The sequence below is a fragment of the Bos indicus genome, chromosome 17 (genome assembly GCF_029378745.1).
Source record: "Bos indicus isolate NIAB-ARS_2022 breed Sahiwal x Tharparkar chromosome 17, NIAB-ARS_B.indTharparkar_mat_pri_1.0, whole genome shotgun sequence".
Classification (NCBI taxonomy): Eukaryota; Metazoa; Chordata; class Mammalia; order Artiodactyla; family Bovidae; genus Bos; species Bos indicus.
In genome coordinates this window covers 36,385,114-36,411,326 of record NC_091776.1, presented here as the reverse complement: position 1 = coordinate 36,411,326, position 26,213 = coordinate 36,385,114, and the positions used below count along the sequence as shown (strand labels likewise).

The window sequence follows — 26,213 nt, the reverse complement described above, 5'->3', positions numbered from 1 at the left end:
AGTTAGAATTGGACATGAAACAACAGACTGGTTCCAAATAGGAAAAGGAGTATGTCAAGGCTGTATATTGTCACCCTGCTTATTTAACTTATATGCAGAGTACATCATGAGAAATGCTGGACTGGAAGAAGCACAAGCTAGAATCAAGATTGCCAGGAGAAATATCAATAACCTCAGATATGCAGATGACACTACCCTTATGGCAGAAAGTGAAGAGGAACTAAAACGCCTCTTGATGAAGTTGAAAAGGGAAAGTGAAAAAGCTGGCTTAAAACTCAACATTCAGAAAACTAAGATCATGGCATCTGGTCCCATCACTTCAGAGAAATAGATGGGGAAACAGTGGAAACAGTGTCAGACTTTGTTTTTCTGGGCTCCAAAATCACTGCAGATGGTGACTGCAGCCATGAAATTAAAAGACGCTTACTCCTTGGAAGGAAAGTTATGACCAACCTAGATAGTATATTCAAAAGCAGAGACACTACTTTGCCAACAAAGGCCTGTCTAGTCAAGGCTATGGTTTTTCCAGTGGTCATGTATGGATGTGAAAGTCGGACTGTGAAGAAGGCTGAGCGCTGAAGAATTGATGCTTTTGAACTGTGGTGCTGGAGAAGACTCTTGAGAGTCCCTAGGACTGCAAGGAGATCTAACCAGTCCATTCTGAAGGAGATCAGCTCTGGGATTTCTTTGGAAGGAATGATGCTAAAGCTGAAACTCCAGTACTTTGGCCACCTCATGCGAAGAGTTGACTCAGTGGAAAAGACTCTGATGCTGGGAGGGATTCGGGGCAGGAGGAGAAGGGGACGACAGAGGATGAGATGGCTGGATGGCATCACTGACTCGATGGACGTGAGTCTGAGTGAACTCCGGGAGTTGGTGATGGACAGGGAGGCCTGGCGTGCTGCAATTCATGTGGTCGCAAAGAGTCGGACATGACTGAGCGACTGAACTGAACCCATGGAAATGAGTTTTAAAATAAAGGCTGCTACTGCTAAATCACTTCAGTAGTGTCCGACTCTGTGCGACCCCACAGATGGCAGCCCACCAGGCTCCCCCATCCCTGGGATTCTCCAGGCAAGAATACTGGAGTGGGTTGCCATTTCCTTCTACAATGCATGAAAGTGAAAAATGAAAGTGAAGTCGCTCAGTCGTGTCCAACTCTTAGCGACTCCATGGACTACAGCCTACCAGGCTCCTCCGTCCATGGGATTTTCCAGGCAAGAGTACTGGAGTGGGGTGCCATTGCCTTCTCCGAAAATAAAGGCATGATGTGTGAAAAAATAATTGGTAGGCTGAACTTCGTTAAAATTAAAAATGCCTTCTCTGTGAAATACAATGTCAAGAGTATAAGAAACCAAGCTAAAGTCAGGAAGAAAATATTTTCAAATAGCACAACTGACTCTTATTAAGAACATACAATGAACCAGAAAAATTCAATGATAAGAAAACTAATAACCCAATTTAATAAATGGGTAAAAAAACCTGAGTAGATACCTACACCAGAGAAAATATACAGATGGCAAATAAATATATAAGTATGTTAAAAGTCATACATGTCTTTAGTGAATGGCAACTTACAACCTCATTGAGATACAACTATATGTATATCAGAATGGTTAAAATTTTAAAAATTGACCACACCAAACAGTGACAGGAATATGGAATAGCTATCATTGCTGGTGAGACTTTAAAATGGTACAGCTATTTTGGAAGATAGTATAACACTTTCTTATAAAACTGATCATACTCTTCCACATAACTGAGTAGTTAAACTCCTTGGAATTTCCCCAAATGTGTTGAAAACTTAATTTCACACAAAAGTTTATTTTGGGTCTATCAATTCGGCTTCTCAGATGGCATTAGTGGTAAAGAACCCACCTTCCATTCAGGAGATGTAAGCGACACAGCTTCCACCCCTGGGTTGGGAAGATCCCCTGGAAAAGGGCACAGCAACCCACTCCACTGTTCTTGCCTGGAGAATCCCATGGACAGAAAGCCTGGTGGGCTACAGTCCATAGAGTCACAAAGAGTCAGAAATGACTGAAACAACATAGCACGCACACACGTGTTAAAGAAAAATGGAACTGTTACAGAAGATAGGAAATATGGGTTCTCAACTGAGCAGCACCTAGCTGTGTGATCTTCAGCAAAGACCTTTGCCTCTCAGGCACTTGCTTTTCCCATCAGTATTATATGTGTGCAAAGATGGATTGAATATATTTTACTATCTTATAGACCTAAAACCACTTCCTCATATACTAGGGATCTGATGCCAGAAACAAGCAGTGAGTAATATTAGTTTAAAATAATCCTATTTGTTTCAATAGTGATCTATATATTGTAAGATTTTTATCTCTTAAACATGTTGAATGTCAAGCTCATAAATAAGAATATTTCTTTTCATTTATAATACAGAGCTTTTCTAATTGAATTCTCAATAGAATTTTAATAATGAAAGATATACAAAACAATTTATGATTAATTTTCACATTGAAGAAGTGAATATAAATGCTAGCTTGTGGTTTATTAATATTAATTTATCTCATTTGCCTGTTCTTAACTCATAACCTTTTTTCCTACATGTACAAATTGAAAGCAACCACAATGAATCCTATTATAAACATTGATATCTGTATTCTTTTGCATAACAGGTAGTATAATGTACTTAATTAGTGGTAGATCTGGGTGTATGAATAGTTTGCTTTTCTTTAGTAAACTGATGTGAACTAGCATTATTCTCTCCACAGAAATGAGGAGAAAAATACAACTAGATCTAAAGGTAAGAAAGATTTGGAAGTCAATCCAAAGGAAATGAACAGTAATGAAAAAACCTGTTTAACTGCACCTAGGTCCCAATATGCTGGTGCTCCTTGATCAGTAAAAGGATCAATAACTGTTCAGGGAAACAAGGATAAGTCAAGTTTTTCAATTATCTATCTTTATATGTGTGTGTGTGTGTACGTGTCTGTGTGTGTTTGGTGTGTGCGTGTGTGTATGTTCAATTGTGTCTGACTCTTTGTGACCTCATGGACTATAGCCTGGCAGGCTGTTGGTTGCTATTTTCTACTCCACGGGATCTTCCCAGTCCAGGGATCTAACCCATGTCTCTTGCATCTCCTGTATTGCAGGCAGATTCTTTACAACTATAAAGAATGGCAAATAGATGGAGATGGGGAAACAATGGAACCCATGAAACACTTTATTTTCTTGGACTCCAAAATCACTGCAGATGGTGATTGCAGCCATGAAATTAAAAGATGCCTGCTCCTTGGAAGAAAAGCTATGAACAACCTAGACAGCATATTAAAAAGCAGAGACGTCACTTTGCCGACAAATGTCTGTCTAGTCAAAGCTATGGTTTTTCCAGTAGTCATGTATGTATGTGAGAGTTGGAACATAAAGAAAGCTGAGCGCCAAAGAAATGATGCTTTTGAACTATGGTGTTGGAGAAGACTCTTGAGAGTCCCTTGGACTGCAAGGTGATCAAACTAGTCATTCCTAAAGGAAATCAGTCCTTAATATTCATTGGAAGGGCTGATGCTCAAACTGAAACTACAATACTTTGGCCACCTGATGTGAAGAACTGACTCATTGGAAAATACCCTGATGCTGGAAAAGATTGAAGGCAGGAGAAGAAGGGTATGAGAGAGGATGAGATGGTTGGATGGAATCACTGACTCGGTGAACATGAGTTTGAGCAAGCTGCAGGAGTTGGTGATGGATGGAGAAGCCTGGTATGCTTCAGTCCATTGGATCTCAAAGAGTCTGACATGACTGAGTGACTGAACTGAGCTGAACTGAACTCTTTACATCTGTGCCACCTGAGAAGCCTATATATCTATATATCTATCTACTACTGTGGGCAGGAATCCCTCAGAAGAGATGGAGTGGCCATGATGGTCAACAAAAGAGTCCGAAATGCAGTACTTAGATGTAATCTCAAAAACGACAGAATGATCTCTGTTCATTTCCAAGGCAAACCATTCAATATCACAGTAATCCAAGTCTATGCCCCAACCAGTAACGCTGAAGAAGCTGAACGGTTCTATGAAGACCTACAAGACCTTTTAGAACTAACACCCAAAAAAGATGTCTTTTTCATTATAGGGCACTGGAATGCAAAAGTAGGAAGTCAAGAAACACCTAGAATAACAGGCAAATTTGGCCTTGGAATATGGAATGAAGCAGGGCAAAGACTAATAGAGTTTTGCCAAGAAAATGCACTGGTCATAACAAACACCCTCTTCCAACAACACAAGAGAAGACTCTATACATGGACATCACCAGATGGTCAACACCAAAATCAGATTGATTATATTCTTTGCAGCTAAAGATGGAGAAGCTCTATACAGTCAGCAAAAACAATACCAGGGGCTGACTGTGGCTCAGACCATGAACTCCTTATTGCCAAATTCAGACTTAAATTGAAGAAAGTAGGGAAAACCAGTAGACCATTCAGGTATGACCTAAGTCAAATCCCTTAGGATTATACAGTGGAAGTGAGAAATAGATTTAAGGGCCTAGATCTGATAGAGTGCCTGATGAGCTATGGAATGAGGTTCGTGACATTGTACAGGAGACAGGCATCAAGACCATTCCCATAGAAAAGAAATGCAAAAAAGCAAAATAGCTGTCTGGGGAGGCCTTACAAATAGCTGTGAAAAGAAGGGAAGCGAAAAGCAAAGGGAAAAGGAAAGATATAAACATCTGAATGCAGAGTTCCAAAGAATAGCAAGAAGAGATAAGAAAGCCTTCTTCAGCGATCAATGCAAAGAAATAGAGGAAAACAACAGAATGGGAAAGACTAGGGATCTCTTCAAGAAAATCAGAGATACCAAAGGAATATTTCATGCAAAGATGAGCTCAATAAAGGACAGAAATGGTATGGACCTAACAGAAGCAGAAGATATTAAGAAGAGATGGCAAGAATACACAGAAGAACTGTACTAAAAAGATCTTCATGACCCAGATAATCACGAGGGTGTGATCACTGACCTAGAGCCAGACATCCTGGAATGTGAAGTCAAGTGGGCCTTAGAAAGCATCACTATGAACAAAGCTAGTGGAAGTGATGGAATTCCAGTTGAGCTATTCCAAATCCTGAAAGATGATGCTGTGAAAGTGCTGCACTCAATATGCCAGCAAATTTGGAAAACTCAGCAGTGGCCACAGGACTGGAAAAGGTCAGTTTTCATTTCAATCCCAAAGAAAGGCAATGCCAAAGAATGCTCAAACTACCGCACAATTGCACTCATCTCACACGTTTAGTAAAGTAATGCTCAAAATTCTCCAAGCCAGGCTTCAGCAATATGTGAACCGTGAACTTCCTGATGTTCAAGCTGGTTTTAGAAAAGGCAGAGGAACCAGAGATCAAATTGCCAACATCTGCTGGATCATGGAAAAAGCAAGAGAGTTCCAGAAAAACATCTATTTCTGCTTTATTGACCATGCCAAAGCCTTTGACTCTGTGGATCACAATAAACTGTGGGAAATTCTGAAAGAGATGGGGATACCAGAACACCTGATATGCCTCTTGAGAAACCTGTATGCAGGTCAGGAAGCAACAGTTAGAACCGAACATGGAACAACAGATTGGTTCCAAATAGGAAAAGGAGTACGTTAAGGCTGTATATTGTCACCCTGCTTATTTAGCTTCTATGCAGAGTACATCATGAGAAACTCTGGGCTGGAAGAAGCACAAGCTGGAATCAAGATTGCTGGGAGAAATATCAATAACTTCAGATATGCAGATGACACCACCCTTATGGCAGAAAGTGAAGAGGAACTAAAAAGCCTCTTGATGAAAATGAAAGTGGAGAGTGAAAAGTTGGCTTAAAGCTCAACATTCAGAAAACGATGATCATGGCATCCGGTCCTACCACTTCTTGAGAAATAGATGGGGAAACAGTGTCAGACTTTATTTTTCTGGGCTCCAAAATCACTACAGATGGTGACTGCAGCCATGAAATTAAAAGACGCTTACTCCTTGGAAGGAAAGTTATGACCAACCTAGATAGCATATTCAAAAGCAGAGACATTACTTTGCCAACAAAGGTCCGTCTAGTCAAGGCTATGGTTTTTCCTGTGGTCATGTATGGATGTGAGAGTTGGACTGTGAAGAAGGCTGAGCGTCGAAGAATTGATGCTTTTGAACTGTGGTGTTGGAGAAGACTCTTGAGAGTCCCTTGGACTGCAAGGAGATCCAACCAATCCATTCTGAAGGAGATCAGCCCTGGGATTTCTTTGGAAGGAATGATGATAAAGCTGAAACTCCAGTACTTTGGCCACCTCATGCGAAGAGTTGACTCATTGGAAAAACTCTGATGCTGGGAGGGATTGAGGGCAGGAGGAGAAGGGGACGACAGAGGATGAGATGGCTGGATGGCATCACTGACTCGATGGACGTGAGTCTGAGTGAACTCCGGGAGTTGGTGATGGACAGGGAGGCCTGGCGTGCTGCAATTCATGGGGTCGCAAAGAGTGGATCACGATTGAGTGACTGATCTGATCTGATTATCTATATCTAAATCTATATTATATGTGTTGGATAAGAGAAAGCACTGTAGCTCAGGTGACTTGAAATTTCATTCTATGGTGGTAAAAAAAAAAATCTTAAGTGCTCAAGACTAGTGCCTAAATGGAGTTTTCTGGAATATGGACAAGCTTGGTTTTATATACTATATGAATTTGACTTTGACTAGTTTGTTACATATTGTGGAATATATGTAAGTAGAAGGCTAATGTTCCCCATTTTTAACATTTCAAAACTTAAAATCTTAAAATGAAAACAGCTCTATTTTTTCAAGCTTATAACAACTACTTTTAAAGCTTTACAAAAAGTATCTTAAGGTAGGGTCATCGAAGTGTTAAGGAACATACTTTATGCATCCTACACATCTGTAATGATAGTACTGCTTTGATAATTCCTTCTCAAAAATATCAAATGACTAGTAGGTTTTTATCTTGAGAATCTTAGAGATCAGATATATTTCTTTATTGACTTAATTTTGCCTAGCAAAATGATTCAGTCCACCTCATGCCAAATTTTCCCCAGATTAGCAAATATATTCCAGATTAAATGAATAAACTTGCAAGCAATACATTCAAAGGTCAACAAAACATTTTTTTTCCTTAAAGTTCTAGAAAGGACAAAATTAACTAGCAAAAAGTGCAATGAAGTTGTAACTATGTACTTGATTTGCAAATCAGTTTTGAAACACACACATCAGTTTAGGCCTTAGATATACTTGATGGTGACTCCGGTTTCCTGACCCTGGTGGTACTACCAGTGTGTTTTGGGAGACAGTCCTCCAAGAACCCATAATAGTTTTGCAAATCTTATGGATTGAGACACTGACTGCCATTTGCCTTGTGATCTATTCAAGGATGTTTAAACAGCAAGAAGCTCTGTAACACAAAGATAATGTTCCCTTCAAGAGCAAACGGCAAGTGTATGGAAAGCCTTAGAAGACAGAGTTTGTATCTCCATTTGAGCAAAGGGAAGGACTATGGACTGTTTGGTATCCTAAAGATAACTTCTTCCTTTGGTGCAATTAATAGGAAGAATTATGGTCCATATGGTGTCCTTAACTCACAGATCTTCTACATCATATGGTGTGTGCTGGTATAAACTGGCTCTCTGGAAACCGAACTCCAGGCACTAGCTCAATTAAGGGTAGAATTTCATTTCTCAGGAAAAAAAAATTTAATGTTCTTCTTTTTCAAACATTACTTTTTGATGAAAAAAATCAGATTTGCACTTATCTAATAATTAGGAATATTGAGCATTTTTCATGAGCCTTTTGGCCATCTGTATATCTTCTTTGGAGAAACGTCTATTTAGATCTTCTGCCCATTTTTTATTTCATTTTTTATATTGATCTGTAAGAGCTATTTCTGTACTGTGGAGATTAATTACTTGTCAGCCACATTATTTGCAAATATTTTCTCCCATTCTGTAGGCTTTTTGTTTTATTTGTTTACTTTGCTATGCAAAAGCTTTTAAGTTTAATTAGGTCCAATTTGTTCATTTTTGTTTTTATTGCCATTACTCTCTGAGACAAATTCTTAAAAATATTGCTGTGATTAATGTCAAAGAGCATCCTATCTATGTTTCCTTGAGTTTTATAGTATCTGGTCTTACATCTAGGTCTTTAATATATTTATTGTTTTGTGTATGGTATTAGAGATGTTCTAACTACATCCTTTTACATAGAGCTGCCAAGTTTTCTCAGCACCACTTGTTGCAGGGACTGTCTTTTGTCTATTGTATATTCTTGCCTCCTTTGTGTAGATTAATTGACCATAGGTGTGTGGGTTTTTCTCTCAGCATTATGTCCTGCTACACTGATGTATATTTCTGCTTTTGTGCCAGTGCCATGCTGTTATGATTACTATGGCTTTGCAGTATAGCTTAAAGTCAGGGAGCATGACAACTCCAACTCTGCTCTATTTCTCTCAAGATTACTTTGGCTATTCCAGGTCTTTGTGTTTCTATACAAATGTAAAATATCATGTAAGAAACGAGTTGCCAGTCCAGGTTCGATGCAGGATACTGGATGCTTGGGGCTAGTGCACTGGGATGACCCAGAGGGATGGTATGGGGAGGGAGGAGGGAGGAGGGTTCAAGATGGGGAACACATGTATACCTGTGGCAGATTCATTTTGATATTTGGCAAAACTAATACAATTATGTAAAGTTTAAAAATAAAATTAAATTAAAAAAAATTTTTTTGCTCAAACTCTGAGAAAAGACAAGAAATGCAGATCAAAACTATAATCAGGTATCACTTCACATTGGTCAGAATGGCCATCATCAAAATTCTACAAATAATAAGCAATAGAGAGGTTGCAGAGAAAATAGGAACACCCCTACACTGTTGGTGGGAATGTAAATTAGTACAGCCACTATGGAGAACTGCATGGAAGTTCCTTAATAAAACTAATAAAATCATATGATCCTGCAATCCCACTCCTGGGCATGTATCTAGAGAGAATCATAATTTGAAAAGATGCATACACCCCAATGTTCAAGTAGCACTATTTACATAACCAAGACATGGAAGTAACTTAAATGTATAATGACACATGAATGGATACATAAGATGTGGTGCATATACACAATGGAACATTACTCAGCCAAAAAAAAGAATGAAATAATGTCATTTGCAGTAACATGGATGGACCTAGAGATTATCATAATAAGTGAAGTAAGCCAGACAAAGAGGAATAAATATCATATGATATTGCTTATATGTGGAATATAGAAAACAAATGATACAAATAAACTTACATGCAAAAATTAAATAGACACACATACACAGAAAACAAACTTATGGTTACCAATGGGGAAAGGAGAGGACAGATAATTGAGAAGTTTGAAATTAACATAGATGCACTAATATATATATATATAATATATAAACAAGGGCCTACTATATAGCACAGGGAGCTATACTCAATATTTCACAATAACATAAGATAAAATAATATTAAAAAATGTATCTATATGTGTGAATAACTGAATCATTTTGCTGTGCATCTGAAACTAACACAAATTTTCAAATCAATTATACTTCAATGAATTAAAAATGTATTACTAATACATTTTAATACATTTGAAATGTGTTAACATTATTCAATCATTAAGATATATATGTAATAAATATATTGATATATTAATTAATATATTCCTTAATATTTACTTAATTAATGACCATAATGTCTTCACTTCCTTCTTCATGACTATTTTTCCTATTAGATAATGGTCCAGATTGCTCTTTGACCTTTGAAAAATACATTAACATTTTAAAGGGTCTTCCCTTGAACATGCTGGAAGCAGTCAGACATTTCAGATGGAATGGCACAATTTTTCATCAGCCAGGAAATAATGCTTCTGGGTTTGCCTGAAGGTTTCTATTCTCTCAGCAGTCATGGTTTTGATGTGCTATTTAATTTTTTTCTCCTTCCCTAGAGTTCTCTCTTGCCACTCTTCACGAACCCACATCTATCAGTCTTTTAATACTAAAAGTAAAACATAACCTCCTGTAAATGACTTCTTTGAATTATATTGTACTGCTATGTATAGCAATACTTTCTGGACTTATTAAATTATACAAACACTTTCCCCCATTTGCACTAGTAACTAGTTTTATAGACAAACATTTTGATTTTGTAAGTAAAGGAATCATGATGCAATTTTGATTTGCTCTGTACTATAAATCTGGACATCTCATTCTCTTGCCACAAAAATTATAAGCATTTTAAGATTTTTCAGTGGTCCCACTAGGTATACTCAAAGGGCACTTCTTACTGTCCTCACAATCTTCCCTCAAGCCTGGCTTTGATAATCAGTATCAGCAAACAGTGTAGCAGTGTGATCAGTGCTGTAAGTAAGAAAAGGGAAGGAAGATAACATACTGAATCTGAAGAATGTTACAGTGAACTGATAGGGTATATGACGATACGCTGAAATAATAGTACGTGCATATTAGAGGATGTGACTACAACAGGGCAGGCCTCCCAGGTGGCACAGTGGGAAAGAATCCACCTACCAATGCAGGAGATGCAAGACTCAAGGGTTCAATCCCTGGGTCAGAAAGATCCTCCGGAGTTGGAACTGGCAACCCAGTCCAGGATTCGTGCCTGGAAAATTAGATGGCCAGAGCAGCCAGACAGGCTACAGTCCATGGGGTCAAAAAGAGTCAATACAGCTGAGTGATTGAGCATGCATGCACAACTACAACAGAAGGTTTCATTGTGATAGGAAATCATCAGTTCAGTTCAGTTCAGTTACTCAGTCATGTCCAACTCTGTGAACCCATGGACTGAAGCCCATCAGGCCTCCCTGTCCATCACTAACTCCTGGAGTTTATTCAAACTCATGTCCATTGAGTCGGTGATGCCATCCAAGCACATCATCCTCCATCATCCCCTTCTCCTCTCTCCCTCAATATCTTTCCCATCATCAAGGTCTTTTCAAATGAGTCAGTTCTTCGCAGCAGGTGGCCAAAGTATTGGAGTTTCAGCTTCAGCATCAGTCTTTCCAATGAATATTCAGGATGATTTCCTTTAGGATGGACTGGTTGTATTTCTGTGCAGTCCAAAGGACTCTCAAGAGTCTTCTCTGACACCACAGTTCAAAAGCATCAGTTCTTCAGTGCTCAGCTTTCTTTATAGTCCAACTCTCACATCCATGCATGACTAATGGAAAAACCATAGCTTTGACTACACGGAACTTTGTTGGCAAAGTTATGTCTCTGCTTTTTAATATGTTGTCTAGGTTGATCATAGCTTTTCTTCCAAGGAGCCAGTGTCTTTTAATAGGAAATTATGAGCCAGAAGAATACAGAAAGAAGAAAGAAATATTGAATGAAAGAGACAAAAAGCCTTGGAATAGAAATGAAAAAAGAAACCAAGGTAGTAGAGGAAAAAGTGTACAGGATTTTTTGTTAGATGATAAGAGTTTACGTTCTAGTTCTCTAGGACAGAGAGAATTATCATTATAATTCCAAAATATCAGACATCTCCCAAATCTCAGTGGTTTAAAACAGAAGACCTTCCCCTCTGTTCTCATTTCAAGATAATCACTAATTGCCAGGGAGTTTTAGTCATCCTAGTTGATTTAGACACTTGGCATGATTAAGCAGGCACTCCCTTGAACAGATGCTGTTTGACATGCTAGGAGAAAAAAGATAATTCAGGGAGGTTTTACGATTGGGATCAAATGTTCAGCCCAGAGGCATTCCATGGTACTTCTTAACAACTTACTAGCCAGAACTAGACACATAGTCACTTTAGGAACAAAGGGACTAATGTGATCAGAATGCAGGGAGAATAGGAAATACATGGCACACAGGATAAATTAACACAAAAGTACTCATGTAGAGTGGTTATTAAAATATACAGGCTTTATATTAAATCCTAATCCTGCTTCCCAACATTTTAAGTGTGTTGTATTAAACAACTACCAAACATTTGTGAAGCCTAGTTTTCTCTTCTATCAAACAGTAATAAAACCACTTACAACATGGGAATCTTCATATAATTAAACCAATGTACAGAATAAAGCTAACAGAGTACCTAGTATACAGTAAATGCCCTGTGATACTAAGTTCCGTGTGACCTGCTCTGAGTACATAAATTCTGGAGATGGCTCAAAGTATGGAAAACTTCAGGGAATTTTCTCACAAATGCTCATAGTAACCAATAGCTACTGTGTGTGACCTGTGTGAGTATATGCACAATCATGTCTGATTCTGAGACCCCCATGGACTGTGTAGCCCACCAGGCTCCTATGTCTATGTGATTTTTCTAGGCAAGAAAAATGGAGTGGGTTACCATTTCCTGGGTGAAGCACAAACTGGAATCAGGATTGCCAGAAGAAATATCAATAACCTCAGATATGTAGATGACACCACGCTTATGGCAGAAAGCGAAGAACTAAAAAACCTCTTGATGAAAGTGAAAGAGGAGAGTGAAAAAGCTGCCTTAAAACTCAACATTCAGAAAACTAAGATCTTGGCATCCAGTCCCATCACTTCATGGCAAATAGATGGGGAAACAGTGGTAACAGTGACAGACTCTATTTTTTTGAGCTCCAAAATCGCTGCAGATGGTGACTGCAGTCATGAAATTAAAAAGCACTTGCTCCTTGGAAGAAAAGTTATGACCAACCTAGACAGCATATTAAAAAGCAGAGACATTACTTTGCCAACAAAACTCCATCTAGTCAAAGTTATAATTTTTCCAGTAGTCATGTATGGATGCAAGAGTTTTACTATAAAGAAAACTGAGCACCGGAGAATGGATGCCTTTGAACTGTGGAGTTTGAGAAGATTCTTGAGAGTCCCTTGGACTGAAAGGAGATCCAACCAATCCATCATAAAAGAAATTAGTCCTGAATATTCATTGGAAGGAATAATGCTGATGCTGAAACTCCAATACTTTGGTCACCTGATGTGAAGAACTGACTCATTTGAAAAGACCCTGATGCTGGGAAAGATATTGAGGATGAGAGGAGAAGGGGACAACGGAGGATGAGATGTTTGGATGGCATCACCAACTCAATGGATGTGAGTTTGAGTAAGCTCCGGGAGTTGGTAATGGACAGGGAAGACTGGGTTTGTAAAGAGTTGGACACGAATGAGTGACTGAACTGAACCTTTTCCTGCTTTAGAGATCTTTCCAAGCCTGTGCATTGGTATGTGAATTCTTTATTGCTGAGCCACCTGGGAGCCCCCTGTAGTAACTACTATGCTCAAAACCAGTGACAGACTAGCAGTTAGGGTGGTGACTATTGCTTCCGAGTGAGTCTTCATTGGGAGATTTACCTAAACTAAAGCTACAGCAACATTTGTATTGCTAAGTCACTTCAGTCTTATCCAACTTTATGCTATCCTATTAGGAGAAGACATTCATTTCAGTGTAGCCAAGAAAACATACATAGAAACACTGTGATTGCGCTTTATGGAAGGGGAGAAGGAACAACACAAAAGGACATTAGATGTTTCTCCTTGAAGCCAGTGTCACTTTGCTTTACTAGCATTACCATCTTTATTCTTTCTGATCCTTCTTCCCCATCTGTGTTTTACCTATGCTTTTATGGGCTTCTTACTAATCTCATTTTTCTGTCTGATCCTCTCTCTTTCCCTTGAGAAAGTTACTTTTCCTCTCAGGTTTTAATAATGTCATTTGGATAAGCAGTAAAAATATTCCCTGTATCCAAGGGTTATTGTGGAATTAAATTGCAACAATTAATGTATATGAAAGTATGTAGCACAATATAGATATACAATATTTACTTCAAAATAATATTAAAAGAAAGGTACTATTTGGATTTGCATTTTGTAATTGTGTTTTACAATTTTGTATTGCTAATGAATTCCATATCCTCAAGCTCAATAAATGCTTGTTGGGTAAGCACATTGGATGAAACAGCATCAGCCCCCTTAGATACATATTATGGACTATAATTAAAATTTCTATAATAACATGATGGATTTATGTTACTCATTTTTATCTTGAGACACAGAATATATACTTGCAATCACATGTGTGTATACAGAGTTATAAATGATACAACTATGTACATATATGTTATACTTATACTACACTAAGCTACTTATGGTCTTCCCTAGTGGCTCAGATAGTTAAGAATCTGCCTGAAACGCAGGAGACCCGGGTTGATCCATTGGTTGGGAAGATCCCCTGGAGAAAGAAATGTTAATCCACTCCAATTTTCTTGCCTGGAGAATTTCATGGACAGAAGAACCTAGCGGGCTACAGTCCGAGGGGTCACAAAGAGTCAGACAGGACTCAGTGACTAACATTTTCACTTTAACTTTCACTGTGTAATCTGACAAGTAAATCGCACATTTCAGTTTTTGCTCCCAAAAGGGGATTCATTATACAATTGACACACAAATATTTGAGAAAATTCTGTTCTCTACATACATTTGTTCAGACTCAAAGAACTGACACCTCTCTGGGGAAAATGTGGAAAGTGGCTAATCAAAACTCAAAATCTAGTGTATTTATTGTATATTTTAGTGTTTTGTAGTTAACAACTAATATTTATGCTAGTGAGACCTATCCAAATAGAAAATCTCCTTAGGCATTCTCTAAATCTTACAGATTTATAGATGTTTATAGTCTATTTTATTTAAATAAAACTATTCAAGTTAAAAATAACAAATGTGAGGAAATAAATTTATACAATGCTATTAAATAATATATTTTAAAAATTTTTATTAAGTATAGCCTAGTTGATTTTACTCTAGCAAAAATGATAGAAAAGGAAATTATTTTTAATGTATTATTAATTATAATATAATTATACACACATATATCATCTTGATTTAAGCCTTATTCTAGTCAGTGATGGAATCGTTCACTATAAATATATTTGTTTCTTTTTACCGTCCTGTGTGCTGTGCTATAGCAAGATGAATAGTGTGTGTGTTTACTCACTATGTTGTGTCCGACTCTTTTGGGACCCCATGGACTGTAGCCCGCCAGGCTCCTCTGTCCATGAGATACTGAAGTGGGTTGCCATTTCCTTCTCCAGGGGATCTACCAGACCCAGGGATCAAACTCCCATCTACAAGGCAGGCGGATTCTTTACCTCTGAGTCACCAGGGAAGCCAAAGATGAATAGTAGCTTACATCATAATGGAAAAAAAATCCAGCAAACTAATAAATAAGTGAAATACACATTTTGACAAATAATGGTATTCTAGAGTGAACATTAACAGGGGACCAAGGGAATGTCTATGTTTGTTCTATTTTCAGTTATGGTTTGGGAAAACCTCTCCAATAAAGCAGCATGTGAGCCTAATTGGAGTGCAAAGAAGTGAGAGAAAGACAATCGGGTATTCTTTGGATTCAAATAGTGACTAATTCAAAAATAAATAAATGCTATAATGAGATTAGTCTTCAAGGTCTTGGAGAAGGAAAAGTACATCCCAGTGGTTGGATTGGGATTGATAATGAGGGGAAAGTATCTGCCGGGGTTTTGCAGGAACTTACAGAACTCAGGGAGCTTCTTAATTCCTACCAGATACACACTTTCACACAGAGTCACAGAATTATTTTTATAGCTTAATGTCACCTCTGTCTCAAGTCATTTGAAATTTAAGTATTGTCATAACGTTCTCTGCCTCTCTGCTCCTAAGTACCAGCAGTCATGTACTATTTCTAACTATGTAGAGGTAAGGATTCACAGAGAAGGAAAAGATTGGGAGGTGACTTTGATCATTTTGGGTGAGTATTAGTGTTTCCAAAACTGGTTTAACTCATTGTGTTGTTTCATTTCTTTAAAGATTTCTTAAATTATACAGCAATGCATGGTAAGTTATTTATCTGAAATGTCCAAATTTAATTCAAAATTATTTATAAATTATACACAACAATCTGTGATGTTATATTTAACAGAGGAACAATCAAAACTTTTAGTCAGGCATCTACCTGCTATTTTTCTGCCATCTATTCAATTACATAGTATCCACTAGGCACTAGGAATAAAAAGATTAGAAAGGCACAGTTCTAGACCTCAAGACACATAACATAGGGCAGTCACACAGTATGGAATAAATATTCACTGGGTCTGTAATAGTATGAGTCAGAATGTTGAATTAATAATGTGTTTTGAGAGCATTCATAAAGGAATTCTTATATCTAAGTTTGGAGCTGGGACAAAACTTATTGTTAGTCCATGAAGTAGGCGAAATGAATGATAATAGAAAAATAGTGGGATAAGGCCAATTCTCTAGTTGTACTTTTCTAGAATGAACATTTTAATAGCTTATTTACTTTTACATGCAACTGAACTTCTATAACATTTTTTTACTTTGAAGTATAGTTTATATTCTACTTATTTTCTCTTTTATACCTGTCATATCTATTCTGCATGCTATACCTTAGCTTGTTGAAACATTTAATAAAGATATGTGTTCCAAAAATTCCTTAACATTCTAAGAATTTTTTTTTATTTCTTATCTATAGAATGAAAATAGATACACTTTCATAAGTTTGGTTTGAGGATTAAATACAACAATAAATTTAACAGCTTAACCTAATGTCTGGCACATAAAAATCCCAGAAAAGGTTAGTGATTTTGTCAATGAAAGAATTTCAGCAAAAATATATGCAATATAAGAGTTACTATCATGTAGTGACTATAAAGGAGAAAATCAAAATAGTTATGTTTGTTTATTTCAAGTGATTTTTAAAAGACAAGTAGCATAAGAAATCTTAAAATGTATATGTTCTTTTCAATTTCAGCATTTTTGTCTTTTTTCCACTCTCTAGGAACATCAAAATGTATTAAAACTTGTATTTGATTGAATAAAATATTGTTTAAATATTTTACTTGCAGTATTATGATGTGTTATTAAAAGCACTAGCTTAATTTATTGTAAGTATATAATCTATGGAATTTATAAAAATCCTAATGTCAACTTATTTAATTCTTGAAAATATTTAACATCAATAAATGAAGTATTTCCTATTAGACAACCTGAAATTATTATGATTTTTGTGAAATTAAAATGTCTAATGATTTTTAAAAGAACAAAAACTTTGCCAAACTATATGTCTCTAGATGGTATAGGTATCTTTTTTTGTTTATCTTAATGGCAAATTCAAGAACATAACACTTTTGGTTTAGTTTGAAGTTATAAACTTAAAATTAATATGGAAATAACAGAAATTATCTGGATGATTAGGTCTTGACATACTTTTATAAGCTTATCCTATTTCTTCATGTGAAATTTTAATGACACATTTTTTTTAAATAGTCCATCTCTATACTTTGTCAAAAGCAATCCCCCAAATTGTGTTTCTAAAAGGCTTTTTTATATAAATATAAATTATACTCTGAAAGTATATTCTGCAATAAGTGCTCTTAGGTGAGTAGTAAACCAGAGAACCAACAGTTTAGTTCATTATGAGCAAGTCCAGAATGGTAAGGTACCTTGTGTCGCAATCTTATTAGAGGTTGGTAGGATTTAAGGCCATATCCTGCTTCTTTGGTTGGCCGTCCTTCAGACTCCAGAAAAATGAATCCAAGAATCAAAACAGCTGACCAGCACTTAAGCATCCTTATTGCTTTTCACCTGTGAAAATTAACATTGCAAATAATCAGAAAACACATTCTAAATTGAAGAAATATATCAAAAATATTCAATAACAAATATAATTCTCCATGGAATTAATCAAAACTCAGCAGCAGTTGCCAACTGAATCCATAATAGGTAAGCATCTTCAAATAAAGATTATAATTCTTCTTGATATAAGAAATACTGTTTTTTTTTTTCACACATACAGCTTTATATAACACTGAATTAGTAGAAATTTAGGGGCCAATAAAAATATTGAGGTAAAATAAACACAAGCTGAAAGAAATTTTTTTCAAAAGAGAGAAAACATTAAACCATATTAATTTTCTAATCATCCATACAAGATACATTTATCAACACATGTATAAATCTCAAAGTTCTCTTTGAGTATGTCTGATGAAAAATGTTTAATAAAACTATAGCTATTATAATTTACTGGTAAATATCAGTGAAATGTTGATGAGATAGTCTTCTGTAGCAGCAATCCCCAACCTTTTTGGCATCAGGGACCAGTTTCCTGGAATAGAATTTCCATAGGGGTGGGGTGGGGTCATTCAGGCAATATACAAGCAATGGGGAGTGATGGAGAGCAGCTCTGCTTGCTCACCAACTGCTTACCTCCTGCCATGTGGTCCAGTTCCTAAGAAGCTGTGCCCTGGTGTCAGTCTATGGCCTAGGGCTTGGGGATCCCTGTACTATGATAAATTCTTAATAAACTAAGGTACAACAGAAATTATGCCATTGGATTATATTGACTTATATTTTTTCAGTAGCACCCAAAAGGACATTTCCTAGAAAGCTGCTTTTTCTTAAGTGCTTTAAACTAAAAGTCATATGATTCTTTCCACAACTCTGTGTTTTTGAATATACCAGAGAAATTGCAAAAATGCATAAATTTATAACCATATAAATTCCCTAAAACCTCTTCCAAACAAACAAATCTATATGTTGAACTCAACTGTATTCCTCTTTACCACTTTGAGAACACTTCTTAACCCTTATTGTGACCATAGTGAAGTAAGTCGCTCAGTCGTGTCCGACTCTTGCGACCCCATGGACTGTAGCCTGCCAGGCTCCTCTGTCCATGAGATTCTCCAGGCAAGAATACTGGAGTGGGTTGACATTTCCTTCTCCAGGGGATCTTCCTGTTCCAGGAATTGCACTTGGGTCTCCTGCGTTGCAGGCAGATTCTTTACCGACTGAGCTATACTCCCAACTCATTGTGACCTTAAGAGGAGCTTTTTCTCCTCCTGTCTAATCCAATCTGGCCACCTGAGTTCTTGAGAAACTTAGTCAATTTATTAACTCTGTTATTAAGTGTATTCAAACTCTATCTCTCAATGATTTTCTTCCATCTTTCAACATGCTCAAATCATGAATTTTTAAGATAATTTCTCTCATCTATTTTCTGAATTTTTAGAAAGAACTATGTATCTCAATCTATCCATTTTCTGACCAATCATGATTCTGTTTGAAATGGTCACTTTGATGTGTACAATATCCGTCTCTTCCATTTCTGTAGAATTTGTAAAAACACCTTCTCAGTCCTTTTACAAGTTCATCCTACACCGTTATCTTGCCGTTAAACATTATTTAATCCCATTAGCCATGTATCCTACTCTATTCACTCAGCCAAACATTCAAATAGTCTATGGTTGTGTTAATATGCAATCCTTCTCATTCAATCTTCAGGTTTTTATGATTAACCTCCGTAACAGCTTCTGCTTACATGTTTCAAAAGCAACTCCTCATAGTATACATATGATAACATAAAGTCATGCTTTTAGAGACTTTTTCATTCATCCTTTTATTCAAGTCAGAAACAAAAGAGACATTTTTGATATCTTTGTCTCCCTTATTCTTCATATTAAACTCATCTCTATGTCCCATTAATTCTAGCTTCATGTATACCTTTCAAACATCAGTTTCTTTCCAAATCTATTGTAACAACCCTGACACAACCACTTTCCCCTTCAAATGCCCCAACCCTTTCCTTTCTTACCTTTTACACTAATGCACTTTAAATCTCTTCTCCACACAACAACCTGAGCAATTATGGTCAATCCAAGCATCATGATGTTAGTGCATTTGCTAGTAACTTTCAGATATACTCTATTCATTTATTCTTAAGATAAAAACTAGATCACTGGTTCTTACAAGTTTCCACAGCATCTTGGCTCTGCATGTCTTCCTCTTCTCTAAATAATTGTCCTCCAGCCAGACTAATTTTGTGCAGTTGTTCAAATTTTGAACATTACTACTCTAAGGATTTTCTACACTATTTCCTCCAAATGAAATGCATTTTTCTCATTTATCACCCAAAGATCATCTCATGTCAAAAATATCCCTTTGAATCCTTCCCCATAATGCCAAGACTGAGTTACATTTCTCATTTACTCTGTTTATAGATCAGTTTTTCTTTGTTTCAGAGCTTCTCTTTGTAATTATACATAATTAAATTGATTACTTCAAAACGTTGGTTTTCCTCACTAGAATATGTATCTGTTCCTCAATAGAATATGTTTCCTCACTAGAATATGTATCTCCTTTAAACATCATGACTGCTGGAATTTGTTGTGTTTTGCTTTTTCGCCAGCATTACATCGTCTGGGTCTTCCAAGTTGTCTGGTACCTGCTGCACATGCAATGAATGAATGCATAAATGAATGTCATCTTGCATGTGAGGGAAACAAGAAAGAGCATGTTTTCCCACATTCGGACAATTCTGAATGCAATTCCTATTTTCACTACTTCTGTGAAACATCTGAAAGCTAACGTGGAAACTAACTATTTTCATGAGCAATCCATCGTTTTGCTGTCATTTTGATGTGTAGTCTAATCCTTCTCCCAGAGGTAAATATTTCTTTATAAGACAACTGGACAGAATATTTTAAATTCAAGATAGTTTGAAAATAAAGCAAACAGTTTGGGAAAGGGGTGAAGGAGTAGTTTTCCCGAGCTCTGAATACTATGTTTCTTCTGTAGTATAGGAGGGAGGGAAGGGGCATGGCAACAATCCTGTACCAGTATGATGCTGTGCGAAGGTGAGGTCATACACTTCCTAAAAGTGCTCGCTTAAGGGCTTGTCTTTCTCTGCCCTTTTTCTTCTAACCCTAACCTTCCTCTCTTTCTCTACTTTTTGTGCACACACACACACACACACACACAAGAGTTCATCTACTCTAAAATATAAAACAAATGAACAATTAATTCATTTTAATGGGTGAATAAAAATCTCATCAATCTTGGGTGAGTAAACTTATACACATTGATAATTAGATCAACAAGCTGCTAAGTATATTTTCAGCCAAAAGGCAACAGGATAGAAATATTTACTTTAAGAAATGTCACTAAAACTTGAGAAAAATGTCAGCATGTAAAGCTTCAGTATAGTATATACAACCTATTTATACTATTTAAATCTACTTCCTTGATACCCTTAACCATGATTATTTTTTCCATTGAAAGTCTTACGATTTTCAAGTCTAAAATTTCTTAAAAATAATGCTATACAAAAATAAAAATGCTTTATCTCAGCAAAAGCTATCATATAACTGCAGTGATTTACTTGGTATTACAGATAGAATAGGTTTGCCAGGTGGTTCAGTGGTAAAGAATCCTCCTGTCAATGCAGGTGATACAGGAGATGTAGGTTCGATCTCTGGGTCAGGAAGGTCCCCTGGAGGATGAAATGGAAACCCACTCCAATATTATTGCCATGCAGTTGCAAAGAGTCAGACATGACTGAGCAACTGAGCACTCATACACAGATAGAGTAAAACAGAACTGATATTAAAATTCAGATAACTTTTGTGGGGGATAACTCTGATTTCTATTCCAGATAGGTATTTGAGCTCAGCAACTAAATGTTAGACAAAGGACAAAAACTAGTTTCTGTGCTTTTCTTCTGTGAATGACACCACATGATATTCTCTTCCATTGAAATATTACTAAAAAAAAATACTTGAATTCAATTTTATAGTTATCAAATGGCAACCTAAACATAAAGATGGCTCTTCTCATTGGATGCTCGGAAAATAATTATCAGCTTCTTACCTCTCTTCACCTACAGGATCCAAAGATGTCATTACTGTATTTTTAAAAGTTCACTTGTCTACAGAAGGTGTTCTTGAAATCGTAAATCAGGAATAATTGATCCCATGATATACTGACTCATGATCTCACTTTCTCAGTATCCTAACCTCTGACAATCTGTTAGGTTTTCATAATTAATTGGCAGTTTGTTGACAGCTCAGTAAGAGCACTGAAAAGCATGTGTTGAAAATAAACCAGCTGGAGCAGATGGTGTGATAATGATCTTATGACTTTTCCTTGTAACCTCAACATTTATATGGAAGCATCAGAAAACAATCTCACTATTAAGTTAGAGAAAATGCATGTGTACCTAAAAGGTATCTGCATAATATCATAGTTAACAAAGTTGTACTTGAAAAAGACAAGGGGGATGGGCACAGATTTCTTTCTCTTCTTCAAAAAAATAACATTTTTCTCTGAATAAAACTTTTTTTTCACCACATGGCACAACAGGCCATGCTGATTACAGCAGTAGGATTTAGAGAGTAGGATTTACATTATTCAGTAGATTTAAAATGAGGGATTCTGATTTGTTTACACATTATAATCTAATGTCTAATCACGTGGAAGACAAAATAAAAGTGATAAAGTATTGCCTTAGGAACAAAATGCAGCATTTGAGATAGAGGAGACAACTTTGCTAGCAAGCCTATGAATGAAAAGAATGTCAGAGTGAAGCAAATCCCCACCATTAGCAAATGTTTTAGCTCAGTCAAGTATCCTAAGAATTTTACCTGGAGTACCCTCACTGCATCTCATTCCATCTTAGAAATCTACAATAGGTTTTTCAAGAGATAGCTCCAGTTACCCCCTTTATGAAAATATCCCTGCCAGTCACACATAAATTTGACTGCTCTCTGCTGCAGTCTTTAAGTGTATGACTTACATGACTTCTTACTGTGGTTATTGATTTAAAAAAGGCGATCATCCTTGTTATTTACAGCATCAGACTTTACTTTCACCACCAGTCACATCCACAACTGAGTATTATTTAGGCTTTGGTCCAGCCTCTTCATTTGGAGAAGGCAATGGCACCCCACTCCAGTACTCTTGCCTGGAAAATCCCATGGACAGAGGAGCCTGGTAGGCTGCAGTCCATGGGGTTGCTAAGAGTTGGACATGACTGAGCGACTTCACTTTCACTCTTCACTTTCATGCATTGGAGAAGGAAATGGCAACCCACTCCAGTGTTCTTGCCTGGAGAATCTCAGGCATGGGGGGAGCCTGGTGGGCTGCCATCTATGGGGTCGCACAGAGTCGGACACGACTGAAGTGTTAGCAGCAGCAGCAGCAGCCTCTTCGTTCTTTCTGGAGGTATTTCTCTGCTCTTCTCTAGTATCATATTGGACATGTGCCCACCTGGATTGGGGGGAGGGTAATATTCCAGGGTCATATCTTTTTGGCTTTACATAAGATATGATCCTGGAAGATCATATCATGGGGTTCTCAATGCAAGAATACTGAAGTGGTTTGCCATTCCCTTCTCAAGTGAACCACGTTTTGTTGTCAGAACTCTCCAGTATGACCTGTCTGTCTTAGGTGGCCCTACATGGCATGGCTCATAGCATAACTGAGTTACACAAGGCTGTGATCCATGTGATCATTTTGGTTAGCTTTCTGTGATTGTGGTTTTCATTCTGGAGGCTGTGGGTTGTAATTCTTGTTTCTTCTGTCTGCCCTCTAATGGATGAAAATAAGAGGCTTGTGCAAGCTTTCTAATGGGAGGGACTGGCTATAGGGAAAACTGGGTATTTCTCTGGTCCACAGGGACATGTTCAGCAAATATTTAATCCACCATTTTTGTTAATAAGTAGAGTTATGCTCCCTCCCTTTTAGTTTTTTGGCTTGAGACAGCCCAGTTCTAGAGTCTACAGGCTCTATGGTAGGGCTAAAAGTGAACTACAAAAAGACATATGCCAACATTCACCTCCGAAGACTGCTGCTGTCAGTGCTCCTGCCCTTGTAGCATGTCACCATTGACCCACCTTTCCACAAGAGATTTTCAAACACTCAGAGGTAAGTTTGGCTCAGTCTCTTGTGGGCTCACTGCTCCCTTTCTCTGGATCCCGGTGTGTACAAGATTTTGTTTGTGCCTTCCAAGAGTCTCTGTTTCCCTCAGCTCTGGATTTACAAGCTGGATTTACAAAATGCAGAGGAATCTGAGATAAAATTGTTGACATCCATTGGAATCAAGATTGCCGGGAGAAATATCAATAACCTCACGTATGCAGATGACACCACCCTTATGGCAGAAAGTGAAGAAGAACTAAAGAGCCTCTTGATGAAAGTGAAAGAGGAGAGTGAAAAAGCTGGCTTAAAACTCAACATTATTTCTCATGTGTTTCCCATCCTGTATGATTATCTCATTTAATAAAAAAATCTTATTTTAAAAAATAAATAAATAAATAAATAAAAATAAAAAAGTTCTGTAGCAAAAAAAAAAAAAACAACTCAACATTAAGAAAACTAAGATCATGGTATCCAGTCCCATCTCTTCATGGCAAATAGATAGGGATTATGGAAACAGTGAGAAACTTTATTTTGGCGGCTCCAAAATCACTGCAAATGGTTACTGCAGCAAAGAAATTAAAAGACACTTGCTCACTGGAAGAAAAGTTATGACAAACCTAGACAGCATATTAAAAAGCAGAGACATCATTTTGCCAACAAAGTCTATCTAGTCAAAGCTATGGTTTTTCCAGTAGTCATGTATGGATATGAGAGTTGGACTATAAAGAAAGCTGAGTGCTGAAGAATTGATGCTTTTGAACTGTGGAGTTGGAGAAGACTCTTGAGAGTCCCTTGGACTGCAAGGTGATCCAACCAGTCCATCCTAAAGGAAATCAGTCCTGAATATTCATCATGCAAAATGCTGGCTGAATGAATCACAAACTGGAATCAAAATTTTGGGAGAAATATCAACAACCTTAGATATGAAAATGGTATCATTCTAATGGTAGAAAGCAAACAGGAACTAAAGAGTCTCTTGATGAGGGTAAAAGAGGAGAGTGAAAAAGCTGGCTTAAAACTCAACATTCAAAAAACTAAGATCATGATCATCCCTCACATGTGGAATCTAGAAAGAAAGGATACAAATGAACTTACTTACAAAACAGAAAGAGAGACACATACTTAGAAAAAGAACTCATTGTTGCCAGTGGGGGGAATGGATAGTTAAAGACTTTGGGATGGTCATGTACAGAGTGCTATGTATAAAATGGATAACCAACAAAAATCTATAGTATAGCACATGGAACTCTGTTCAATGTTATGTACCAACCTGTATGGGAGGGGGGTTTCGTAGAGAATGGGTACGTGTGTATGTATAGCTGAGTCCTTTTGCTATTCATCTGAAACTATCACAACATTGTTAAGTGGCTCTACCCCAACAGAAAATGTTTTTGGTTTTAAAAAATAGAAACTTAAAAAATAATTAAGATTATGGCATCCAATCCCATCACTTCATGGCACATAGATGGTGGAAAAAAGGAAACAATGGCAGATTTTATATTTCTGAGCTCCAAAATCACTGTAGTTGGTGACTGCAGCCATGAAATTAAAAGATGGTTGCTCCTTGGAAGTAAAGCTATGACAAACCTAGACAGCATATTAAAAAGGCAAAGATGCTACTTTGCTGATAAAGGTCCAGCTAGTCAAACATGATTTTTCCAGTAGTCGTGTATGAATGTGAGAATTGCACTGTAAAGAAGGCTGAGTGCAGAGGAACTGATGCTTTCAAGTTGTGATGCTGGAGAAGACTCTTGAGAGTCCTTTTGCTTTCAAGTTTGATGCTGGAGAAAACTCTTGAGAGTCCCTTGGACAGTAAGGAGATCAAACCAGTCAATCCTAAAGGAAATCAGTCCTGAATACTCATTGGAAAGACTGATGCTGAAGCTAAGGCTCCAATACCTTGGCCGCTTGATGAGAAGAACCAGCTAATTGGAAAAGACCTTGATGCTGGGAAAGATTGATGGCAGGAGGAGGCGACAGAGGATGAGATGGCTGGAGGGCATCACTGACTCAAGGGACATGAGTTTGAGCAAACTATGGGCGACAGTGAGGGACAAGGAAGCCTGGTGTGCTGCAGTCCTTGGGGTCACAAAGGGTTGGGTTCAACTGAGCGACTGTACAACAACAATAAACATCCTTATACAGATATAGAAGGAAGTACGTTGAACTGATCGTGTCACAATTTAACATGTTTCTTAACTTCCCCAGACCTGTCTTTATTCAGTGTCAGGGAGGTGAACACCACGTGGACACTAGTGTCTGTACATTTTGACATTTTATAATTCAATGAGATGGAGAAAACAGCTTCTAGACTACCTTGTGGTCCTGGAAAACCTGAGCAAAGCCAGTTGTCTCACTTGTACCCCATATGTAAGAAGAAACTTATGAGCATATAAAATCTAGCACCTGTACCAAATTATTCCTACTGAGTTGATTTATTAACCAGGAGAGGATACAGGGAAGAATAGGATTGAGAGAAAAAAAAATATG

General features: G+C 37.2%; 1 protein-coding gene across 4 annotated transcripts in view; it reads right to left on the bottom strand.

Moving 5' to 3' along the window:
* The window catches only part of FSTL5 (follistatin like 5), a 935,726-nt gene that overhangs the window by 860,762 nt on the left and 48,751 nt on the right, over positions 1 to 26,213 (bottom strand). For all 4 annotated transcript variants that reach the window (XM_070769158.1, XM_070769157.1, XM_070769159.1 and 1 more), the window contains exon 2: positions 17,474 to 17,615. In XM_070769158.1, coding sequence (XP_070625259.1) covers positions 17,474 to 17,599 — 126 coding nt within the window. In that variant the 5' untranslated portion in view covers positions 17,600 to 17,615. The remainder of the gene's footprint in view (positions 1 to 17,473; positions 17,616 to 26,213) is intronic.